The sequence below is a fragment of the Rhinopithecus bieti genome, unplaced genomic scaffold (assembly GCF_001698545.2).
Source record: "Rhinopithecus bieti isolate Rb0 unplaced genomic scaffold, ASM169854v2 scaffold_16834, whole genome shotgun sequence".
Classification (NCBI taxonomy): domain Eukaryota; kingdom Metazoa; phylum Chordata; class Mammalia; order Primates; family Cercopithecidae; genus Rhinopithecus; species Rhinopithecus bieti.
In genome coordinates this window covers 61,773-73,845 of record NW_016809297.1, presented here as the reverse complement: position 1 = coordinate 73,845, position 12,073 = coordinate 61,773, and the positions used below count along the sequence as shown (strand labels likewise).

Below are 12,073 nucleotides of genomic sequence, written 5' to 3'. Positions count from 1 at the left end.
TCATCTCGTGCCAGGAAAATTTAGGACACATACATGAGTTTAGGAGTGGAGGTTCAATAGGCAGAAGAGAAGAGAAAGAGAAACATCTCCCTCTCTAGAGAGAGAGGGGTGTCTGAGTGGAAAAGACCCGAAGGCAGGGGGATGTGCTGGATTTTACAGTCAGGTTTGAGGAGGCGGTGTCTGATTTACACAGGGCTCACAGATTGGTTTGATTAGGTGTGATGTTTACATAGCTTATGGGAAGGCTGGCCTCTAGTCCTAATCTTATTATGCAAATGAACTCTCCTGTCAATGGGTACCATCTTGTCTGCTCCTTACTGTACACGTAGGGGGCTGATAAAGAGAAGGGAAGATGGGGCTGCCATTTTAAACATGATTGGCACAACCGCCAGCTTCTATGTCTGCAGCTGTTCTTTGTTAAAAAGGAAAATGATTTGGGACTGCTTTTCATTAAAACGGAAACCTTACCAAGGACTTCTGTACCCTCCCTATCTGCCTAAGTAATTTTTTCTTAACTCCTGTACCAATACTTCCTTGAGCCTTTATTCATCGCATTTCTCTTTTTGTAGCTCAAAATTTTGTGGCTGATTATTCCACTTAATTTATTGAAAATACACCAAAAGCTAAAATAAAACTTATTAAAAGGGGGAAAAAAAGGTGGCCATGAAGTAAAAGCACAATGTTTTAACCTGTTTCCTTTCTTTGCTTGTTTAAATTAAGGTTGGGAGTGTGTGTGTATGTTCCCCGCCTCCCCCCCCAGCTTTGAAGTTCAGAGATATATGTGCAGGTTTGTTACATGGGTAAATGGGGAGTCATGGGGGTTAGTGTATAGATTATTTCATCGCCCAGGTAATGAGCATAGTAATCAATAGGTCGTTTTTCAATCCTCACCCTCTTCCCACCTTACACCCTCAAGTAGGCCCTGGTGTCTGTTTTTCCCTACTTTGTGTTGGTGTTTACCAGCTTCCACTTGTACGTGAGGACATGCAGTATTTGGTTTTCTGTTCATGCAGTAATTTAAATAAGGATAATGACCTCCAGGTCCATCCATGTTGGTGCAAAGAACATGATTTCTTTCTTTTTGTACCACATTATCTTTATCCAGTTCACTGTTGATGGGCATCTAGGTTGATTCCGTGTCTTTGCTGTTTTGAAGAGTTCCGTGATGAACATATACATGCATATGTCTTTATGGTAAACTGATTTATTTTTCTTTGGGTATATACTCAGTAGTAGGATGGCTGGGTCAAATGATAGTTGTTTTAAGTTCTTTGAGAAATCTTCAAAACGCTTTCCACAGTGACTGAACTAATTTATATTCCCACTAGCAGTGTATAAGTGTTCCCTTTTCTTAGAAACCTTGCCAGCTTCTGTTATTTTTTTACTTTTTAGTAGTAGCTATTCTGACTGGTATGAGGTGGTATCTCATGGTTTTGATTTGATTGTCTCTGATGAATAGTGATGTTAAGCAATTTTTCATATGTTTGTTGGCCATGTGTATGTCTTCTTTTGAGAAGTGTCTATTCATGTGTTATAGTTTGCCTGTTCCTTAATGGGGTTATTTTTTGTTTAAGTTCCTTATAGATTCAGGATATTAGACCTTTGTCAGATGCATACTTTGCAATATTTTCTCTCATTTTGTAAGTTATCTGTTTACTTGGTGGATAGTTTCTTTTGCTGTGCAGAAGTAGCTCTTTAGTTTAATTAGGTCTTATTTGTTAATTTTTCTTTTTGTGGCAAATGATTTTGAGGTCTTCATCGTGAAATCTTTGCCAGGGCCTATGTCCAGAATGGTATTTCCTAGATTTTCTTCTAGAGTTTTATAGTATTAGATCTTATATTTAAGTCTTTACTCTATCTTGAGTTGATTTTCATATATGGTGAAAGGAAGGGGTAGAGTTTCAATTTTCAGCATATGACTAGCCAGTTATCCCAGAGTAACTTATTGAATCAGGAGTCCTTTCTGTATTGCTTGTTTTTGTTGACTTTGTTGAAGATCAAATGTCTATAAGTGTGTGGCTTTGTTTCTGGATTCACTAATCTGTTCCCTTGATTTATGTGTCTGTTTTTGAATCAGAACCATGCTGTTTTGATTACTACAGCCTTGTAGTGCGGTTTGAAGTGGGGAGTGTGATGCCTCTGGCTTTGTTCTTTTTGCTTAGGATTGCTTTGGCTATTCAGGCTACTTTTTGGTTCTATATTAATTTTAGAATAGTTATTCTAATTCTGTGAAAAATGTCATTGGTGGTTTGATAGGAATAGCAATGATTCTGTAAATTGCTTTGGGCAGAATGGCCACTTAAACAATATTGCTTCTTCCCATCTGAATTAGTTCATTTTCACACTGATATAAAGAACTACTTGAGACTGGGTACTTTTTAAAGAAAGGAGATTTAATAGACTCACAGTTCCACATCGCTGGGAAGACCTTGAGAAACTTACAGTCATGGCAGAAGGCAAAGGAGAAGCAAGCACCTTCTTCACAAGATGGCAGGAAAGAGACAGAAAAGGAGGAAGTGTCACTTCTAAACCACTAGATATTGTGAGAACTCACTATCATGAGAATAGCATGGGGAAAGTGCCCCATAATCCAATCCTCCTGCCAGGTCCCTCCCTTGACATGTGGTATTATAATTTGAAATGATATTTGGGTGGAGACAGAGAAACAAACCACATCACTATTCAAGAGCATGGAATGTTTTTCCATTTATTTGTGTCATTTCTGATTTATTTGAGTAGTGTTTTGTAATTCTCATTCTAGAGATCTTTCACTCCCTGGTTAGCTGTGTTCCTAGGTATTTTATTCTCTTGGTGGCTATTATGAATAGGATTGCATTCCTGATTTGGCTTTCATCTTGGATGTTATTGGTGTATGGAAATTCTGCTGAAATTTGTACCTTGATTTTGTATCCTGAAAATTTGCTGAAGTGTCTTATCAGGTCTAGGAGCCTTTGGGCAGAGATTATGGGGTTTTCTAGGTATGAAAGCATATCATCTATAAAGAGAGATAGTTTGATCTTATCTCTTCCTATTTGGATGCCTTTTGTTTCTTTCTCTTTCCTGATTGCACTGGCTGGAACTTCCAGTACTATGTTTAATAGGAGTGGTGAGAGTGGGCATACATTTGTTTGTTTTAAGTTCTGGGGTACATGTGCAGGATGTGCAGGTTCATTGCATAGGTAAATGTGTGCCATGGTGATTTGCTGCACCTACGAACCCATCACCTAGGTATTAAGCCCAGCATACATTAGATATTTTTCCTGATGCTCTCCTTCACCACACTCCCCCAACAGGTCCTAGTGTATGTTGTTCCCCTACCTGTGTCCATGTGTTCTCATTGTTCAGCTTCCACTTATAAGTGAAAATGTGAAGTATTTGGTTTTCTTTTCCTGCATTAGTTTGCTAAGGATAATGGCTTCCAGCTCCATCCATGTCCCTTCAAATACATGATCTCATTCCTTTTAACGGCTACTTAGTATTTCATACTGTATATGTATGACATTTTCTTTATCCGGTCTATCATTGATGGGCATTTGGGTTGATTCCACGTTTTTGCTATTGTGAACAGTGCTGCAGTAAACATGAGCATGCATGTATCTTTATAATAGAATGATTTATATTCATTTGGGTATATACCCAGTAAAGGGATTGTTGGGTCAAATGGTATTTCTAGTTCTAAATCTTTAAGGAACTACCACACTGTCTTCCACAATGGCTGAACTAATTTACATTTCCACCAACAGTGTAAAAGCATTCCTATTTCTCCACAACCTTGTCAGCATCTGTTGTTTCTTGACTTTTTAGTAACAGCCATTCTGACTGGCACGAGGTGGTATTTCACTGTGGTTTTAATTTGCATTTCTCTAATGAATAGTGATGTTAAACCATTTTTCATATGTTTGTTGGCTGCATGAATGTCTTCTTTTGTGAAGTGTCTTTTCTTGTCCTTTCCCACTTTTCAATGGGTTTTTTTTTTTTTCTTTTAAATTTAAGTTCCTTGTAGGTTCTGGATATTAGACCTTTTTCAGATGGATAGATTGTAAAACTTTTCTCCCATTGTGTAGGATATCTGGGTATTCTTGTCTTGTTCCAGTTCTCAAGGTGAACTTCCAGCTTTTGTCCATTCAGTATGATATTGACTGTATGTTTGTCATAGATGGTTCTTTTTTTTTAGGTATTTTCCTTTGATACATAGTTTGTTGATGGTTTCTAACATGAAGTGATGCTGAGTCAAAAGACTTTTCTACATCTATTGAGACAATGTGATTTTTGTTTTTAGCTGTTTATATGATAAATCATATTTATTTGTTTATATTGAACCAATCTTTTGTCCCAGGATTAAAGCCAACTTGATTGTAGTGATTTTAGCTTTTTGATGTGTTGCTCGACTTGGTTAGCTTGTATTTTTTGAGGATTTTTGCATCTCTGTTCATCAGGGATATTGGCCTAAAGTTTTCTTTTTTGTTGTTGTGTCTCCGCCAGGTTTTGGTATCAGAATGATTCTAGCCTCATGGAATGAGTAAAGAGGGATTCTTTCTTACTCTTTTGGAATAGTTTTAGTAGGGTTAGTACTAGCTCTTCTTTATATGAATGGTAGAATTCAGCTGTCAATCTGTCTACTCAGGCCCTTTTGTGGTTGGTAGGGGTTTTTTATTACTGATTCAACTTCAAAACTTGTTATATGCCTGTTCAGTGTTTCAGTTTTTTTCCTGGTTCAATTTTTGGAGGTTGTATATTTCTAGGAATTTATCCATTTCTTATAATTTTTCTAGGTTGTGTGCATAGAGGTATCATAATAGTCTCTGAGGGTATTTTGTATTTCTGTGGGGTCGGTGGTTATGTCACCTTTGTCATTTCTTACTGTGTTTAATAGGATCTTCTCTCTTTTTTCTTTATTATTCTAGCTAGCAGTCTATCAATCTTATTTATTCTGTCAAGAAGCCAACTTTTGGTTTGGTCAATATTTTTGTGTGGATTTTTATTACATTATTTTCTACAGCACAGCTTTGTTTTTGGTTATTTCTTGTCTACTGCTGACTTTGGTGTCGCTTTCCTCTTGTTTTTCTAGTTCCTCTAAGTGTGATTTTATGTTAATTTGAGAATTTTCTAATTTTTTGATGTGAGCATTTAGTATAGTAAACTTTCCTCTTAACACTGCTTTAGCTGTGTCCCAGAAAGTCTGGTATGTTGTATGTTTGTTTTCATTAATTTCAAAGAATTTCTTGATTCCTGCCTAAGTCTCATTGATTATCCAAAAGTCATTCAGAAGAAGGTTGCTTTAATTTCCATGTAAGTGTATGCTTTTGAGAGATCATCATGGTATTAACTTCTGTATTTATTGTGCTGTGGTCTGAGAGTGTGGTTGATATGATTTGTTTTTTTGTTGTTGTTGTTTTTGTTTTGTTTTTTTGAATTTGTTAAGAATTGCTTTATGTTCAAGCATATGGTCAATTTTAGAGTATGTGCTATGCGCCAATGAGAAGAATGTATATTCTGTTGTTAGATGGAATGTTCTGTAGAGGTCCGTTAGTTTCATTTGATCAAGTGTGAAGTTTAGGTCCCAGATATGTTCGTTTTCGTCATCCCTTTACTTTGAGCCTATGAGTGTCATTGCATGTGATATGGTCTCTTAAGATAGCACAGTTGGGTTTTGCTTCTTTATTCAAGTTATCACTCTGTGCCTTTTAAGTGGAATGTTTAGCCTATTTACATTCAAGATTAATACTGATATGTGAATATTTTATTCTGTCATTATATTAGCTAGTTGTCTAAATTTGATTTTGTAGTAGTTTCTAGTGTCAATAGTCTGTGTACTTAAGTGTGTTTGTGTGGTGGTTAGTAACAGTCTTTCATTTCCATGTTTAGCACTTCCTTAAGGACCTCTTGTGAGGCAGGTCTGGTAGTAATGAATTTCCTTACTCTCTTTCAGGGATGCCAGTGAGTCATAGATTTAGTCTCTTTACATAATCCCGTATTTCATATAATTCCACATTTCATTTTTTAAAGTTTGTTTTCATTATTTTTGTCTGTCTGATTTGATTTGAAGAACCACTCTTCAAGCTCTGAGATTTCTTCATTAGCTTGGTCTATTCTACTGTTAATACTTTCAATTGTATTATGAAATTCTTATAGTGAGTTTTTCAGATCTATTAGATCAGTTTGTTTTTTCTTAAAATGGCTATTTCATCTTTAGCTCTTATATCATTTTACTGGATTCCTTGGATTTCTTGGATTGGGTTTCAACTTTCTCCTGAATCTCAGTGATCTTCATTGTCATCCAGACTCTGAATTCCATCTCTGTCATTTTAGCCATTTCAGCCTGGTTTAAAACCAGCACTGGGGAACGAGTGCAGTCATTTGGATGTAATAAGACACTGGCTTTTTAAGTTCTCAGTGTTCTTGTGCTGGTTTTTCTCTCATCTATATGGGCTGATGTTCCTTAAATCTTTGAAACTGCTGTCTGTTGAATGGGGCTTATTGCTTTTATATTCTTTGATATCCTTGAGGGTTTGACAGTGGTATAAATTGGGTTTGGTCAACTGGCTTCATTTCTGGGTGATTTCAGGTGGCCCAGGCTCAGCTCAGCACACTGGGGACCTCGGACCAGGCCCATGGCTTTGTTCTCTGGCCCCTCAAGGTTAAGCACCTGCTGTACTGCAAGGGCTGAGGTCAGCTAGCAGCAATACTCTGATGGAGGGTGCTGGCAAAAGCACTACATTGGGGTGGTGACAATGCAGTCCACACTTGTGCATGCATGCCATCAACTACAGGGCAGCAGTGTGGCAGGGTCCACGTGTGTGTGTGTGTGTGCGTGCGCGTGCTCGCTCGCGCGTGTGCATGCCAGCAACAGCAGAGCAGCAGCAGTGTGGTGGGCCCTGGCATGGTAGTTGGGGAAGGCTGCAGGCAGGAGCATGCTGGGGAGGGCCCATCTGCAGAAGCTCTCTAATGGTTAGGTGGTGCCCACCAATGAAGGAGTTATGGTAGCAGCTCTGGAAAGCACCCCCATTGGGCATCTGAGATTGTACTGCAAGTGGGCAAGGCCAGGCAGTTACCCTGGGACAGGCTGAAAGATAGGGGGTGCTCAGATCAGACTGGGCCTGTGCTATGGGAAAGAAAGTTATGCTGTGTTCATGTCCTACAGTTAACAAAGGCCAAAGCCACCTTGAAGAAGGTAGTGAGCCTTGGGAGATGGGCATCTCTGGCCATGCTCTACTGCAGCTTTTTCTATGCCAAACGCTCTGGATTCTGCACATATTAGAGCCCTGTCCCTGACAACTCTCTGATAAGCTCTCTCTGCAAACTCAAATGTCTGTGTGGGGAGTGGGTTCCCCTGCAGCTAGGATTCTGGGGTCCGTGTCTAGAGTGGGCCATTCCATGCCTGCTTAATTCATCCCTTTCCCAGGAGCCCCTCAGGAACAGGAATATTCAGTAGCCCAGTGCAGAGTTCCAGCTTCCTCTTCTTTATCCCAGGTTCTATATTCTCCCTCTGTCCACTTTCAATGCCATCCTTCTGAAGATCTGGTTGGAGGGTGCAGGTCTTCTTAATGGGCTGCTCTCTTGGTGGGAGAAGTTCTTCCTGTCAGCCATCTTGCTTAACCTGTTTTCTTAATAAAACAATGTTTGCTTCCTAAAGTTTTCAACCTTATATATAAAATAAAATCAGACCCTAAGATTCCTCACGATTTCATACCCGGTAAATTTTATTTTAAATAAATTATTATTTCGAAAACAATATAATAGCAGCAAGATTTAAAATGACTTTTCACCAATTGAAGGAAAAAAATTGAGATTTTAAGGTCTCTTACCCAAAACTTCTTGTTTTAAATTAGATACTCTGAAAGTTTCCATAAGTAAAAATCATTATTTATGTTAATTTGCAGCTAATTTGCTATGTAGTATAGACTCTTCTGCCTATACATGTCTTTAAAATAATCCATTTTTATGTGAAGTACTTATCATTGATGTTGTTATTTTTTATATTCAGAGTGGACCATTTATTTCTATATTTTCTGTCATTAGTGTGCCAAACACTTTTGCTACTGGAAAGCAATAAAATTAATCATTTTTGGCTTTGGCTGCTGTTGTGATGCACATAAACAGCAGTCCTGATGAACTTGAGTGAGAATGCTTACTGTGCTCATACTTAGCCAATTAGTGTCCAGTTATTTATTTTCACTGTAGTGGCAAATGTGGGAGTGGTGGGGGTGGAGAAGAGGGGGAGATATGGAGAGAGAGATAAGTACTACTAGTAGAGAAAAGGAGACATAAAATTGGCAGAATACTTTTCAGAACAAAAACTGTGGCAGTAAGGAATCAATGTGATAGGATTTAGATAGCATTTATGACTGTGCTTGTGTGCGTGAAAACTTACAGGATTGTAAAAGTGCTTACAATTTGTCTTCAAGTTTAAACTACAAACAGACATAGTACTTTCATTTAAAAGTTAGGAAAATATAGTTTAAAATTTTTAATTTCTCTGTGAGCTTCTTCATGCAATCCCATGAAATTAGAATTTGATAGTTCTTTCACATAGGAGAATGAGAAATAGCTAAGCATCCATTGTTTAAGTCATTTTTTTCTACAAGCATGGGCTCACCAAAGTATCAGAGTGACAAAGGAATTAGCTATTATTCAGGAAATGTGTGACCAAGATAATTACTATTTTTTCTTTTTTTTTTTTTTTTTTTTTCTTTTTTGACAGAGTCTCGCTCTCTTGCCAGACTGGAGTGCAGTGGCGTGATCTCAGCTTACTGCAACCTCCGCTTCCCAAGTTCAAGTGATTCTCCTGCCTCAGCCTCGCAAGTAGCTGGGACTACAGGCGTGCAACAACACGCTCAGCTAATTTTTGTATTTTTAGTAGAGACGAGATTTCATCATGTTGGCCTGGATGGTCTCTATCTCTTGACCTCATGATCTGCCTACCTCGGCCTCCCAAAGTGCTGGGATTACAGGCATGAACCACCACGCCTGACCATGTATTAAATTTTTTTTATAAACAAAAGCAACTATGGCTGTCAGGAGATAAACAGACAGACAGGTATTATATAGATAGATATTATACAGCTGAACTTGATTCTCTTCCTCTGTCCATATAGTTTTACATATCTTTTCATCAGTTAGTCATTTTTAATTAGTTCTATGTCCAGAACTATGGACATATATTGACCCTAACTATCAAATATATACAAAAGAGCCAAACTGCAGGCATAAGAAAACACAAAAGAAGCAAGGACAAGCAACATTTATCCACAGTTTATTGGTCAACTTATGAACAAATGTAGATAATTATAAATTAGTATCCTTACTGATTAGTAGATTTTTTTTTTATACTTTAAGTTCTATGGTACATGTGCATAACATGCAGGTTTGTTACATATGTATACATGTGCCATGTTGGTGTGATGCACCCATTAGCTTGTCATTTACTAGATTTATGTCATATATGCAGATAATATATTATTATTTAGATGTTTTGGAAATAATTCAGTGAGTACTGTAGCTGGTGGTACAGACAGTAGCCCCCATTTGAGATCCTTCTTCATCTTACCTCCCAATCTCTGTGAACCAAAAGAGATGGGAGAGTGCTCCACCAGGAACTACTCAGTGGACATTTTTTCCATATATGTTAAAGCTATAGTCCCCCTCCTATTGTGTTCAGTCCTCTAAAGTTTTCTTTTACTTTCTTAGAATATTGCTGTAGAATTTTAGATCTAACCTTAAGGAATGTTTTACAGACTAGGAAAGTTACATTCAGAATTATCAGTTGCATGACCAATGAGTGGTAAAACTGGTAATCAAACAATTTGCAAGACATCTCCAGTTTCCTTTGACTACACTATCCTGCCTCTTTTATTTCCATTCATTCTCTTTTTATTCTCAGGATGTGGCTGAGAAGCATTGGAATGATATCTTGGTAACAATTCTTTAAGGATTTTCCTTTTCCATGCACACAGAAAAATCATATTGCTGGCCATATGTTTTCCTTTTGTTTATTTTTTTAATATGTGTCTGTATTTTTCTCTAGCCTCAAAGCCAGTGGACTTGAAATTATGCACTGGCCCTATCCCTAATACTACACAACTGTGCCACATTCCTTGTCCAACTGAATGTGAAGTTTCACCATGGTCAGCTTGGGGACCTTGTACTTATGAAAACTGTAATGATCAGCAAGGAAAAAAAGGTAGGTCACGTGACCATGACATGCCTTTTATACCCACCAGTTGTATCAAATCATGAATTATTTTTTAAATGCTCTTCTGTGTTCCTTGTTTGTGGTATTTTCCAGAATGGCTAAAGACTATTAATTTCAAAAGATGAATAAACCTACTCCAGTGATAGTACCAGAAGATTAAAACAGAAGAACATAGGCATAAATGCTTGTTAATTTAGACAAAATGATGGAGAGGATCTGAGACAGTTTAGTGCAATGGTTAAGATGAGCTGTGGGGTCAGGCCTGGGTTGGAAAAACCTACTGTGTCCCTTACTGTTTAGATAAGTTAGCTAACTTGTCTAAACCTTTGTCCCCTTATCTGTAAAAGGGATGTAACAATATCTGCCATCCAGGTTGTCTCTAAGGAATCAATGAGATAAACATAAAGCACTTAGTTTAGTGCCTGACCCACATCTAGTGCCCAATAATAAAGCTGCTTATTACTTTGAAGAAAAAAATGTAAAAACGGTATTACTTTCATAATGCAAATGAGAGAGGAATAGAATAAATGCAATGGTTTTCTTATGGTGGACGTGGTGAGTTAATTTTCACATGATCTCGTGATTAAAAACATTTTTCTATTTTGTTTCCAAGGCCAGTCTTCTAGTGATTCTAGTATGTTTACATAACAATAAATAGACTTATTAATTTTGTTACACACTGTCAGGAAGGACAACACTTAGATGCTATTAAAGCACAAAGCAGGACTTTGAATATTTCACACTGGAACCCACATGGCTTATGTTCCTAATTCAAATTCCCAGAGGGTCTAAAATCAACTGAACCTCAAAGAGATTGTTTCTCTGGAACCATACAACTTCTTAGAGGTTCATTTTCCAAATTTAATCATGTGACATTGCTGAAGATTTAAGAAAAATAGCCTTTTGTCTGGTAATCGATATTTCTAAATAGCTTGAAATTTCACTCATTCTTCGAATATGCTATAGCTACAGACCTTCCAAGTCAAACAAAATTTATCTCTCTTTCTGCTCCTTCCCACCCTACTCCTCTATGCCCTACAAGGGAAGATAGGTACTATAGGACATTTCTAGCCTTACCTTTGCGGTAGTAAGCTGAAACCAAAGGTTCTCATTTATTTTCATTCCGTTCATTAATCCATTCACTTACTCATTTAATGCATGGTTCATGACCCCAGATTAGCTACAGTCTGGGGATACACCAGTGATTCAAAACAGAAATTACTTCTACCTCCACTCTTATCTAACTTTTACCCTGAGGTTTTATTCAACTTTCTGAAATACTCAACCTTTGATGGTAACAATAGATTTTTCTTTCCCCCATACTTCAGGCTTCAAACTGAGGAAGCGGCGCATTACCAATGAGCCCACTGGAGGCTCTGGGGGAACTGGAAACTGCCCTCACTTACTGGAAGCCATTCCCTGTGAAGAGCCTGCCTGTTATGACTGGAAAGCAGTGAGACTCGGAGACTGCGAGCCAGATAATGGAAAGGACTGTGGTCCAGGCACGCAAGTTCAAGAGGTTGTGTGCATCAACAGTGATGGTAAGACAGATGTGTCTATTATGTTTTTATGGACGTCCAACCCTGCATATATGTTTTTACTTTCTATTAAAATCCTGTGTCTTCTTGCATTATAGCTGGTTCCATTTACAAACGTAGAAATAGCTGCTTCTCTCTCCCTCCCTCCCTCCCTCCCTCCCCCTCTTTCCCTGTCTCCTTCTCTCTTTTGTCCTTAATGAAATGGTGGCAGTGGAGAGGATCCATGAATAGTAGCAAGATAATGTTACATGTGAAAACAGAACAGATCATATAGCATAAGAATTAAATTATCATTAGGGTAATAATTAATTGAATTGCCAAATTTAACAACAACAAGGAAAGG

The 12,073-nt window shown here is 37.8% G+C and overlaps 1 protein-coding gene across 1 annotated transcript in view; it reads left to right on the top strand.

Annotated features, from left to right (window-relative positions):
• Positions 1-11,733, top strand: part of LOC108540102 (thrombospondin type-1 domain-containing protein 7A-like) — a gene marked incomplete at its 3' end in the record, with an annotated part of 292,503 nt that extends 280,770 nt beyond the window's left edge. The window contains exons 5-6 of the mRNA XM_017889082.1: positions 10,025-10,180; positions 11,521-11,733. Coding sequence (XP_017744571.1) covers positions 10,025-10,180; positions 11,521-11,733 — 369 coding nt within the window. The remainder of the gene's footprint in view (positions 1-10,024; positions 10,181-11,520) is intronic.
• Positions 11,734-12,073: the final 340 nt, after the last annotated feature.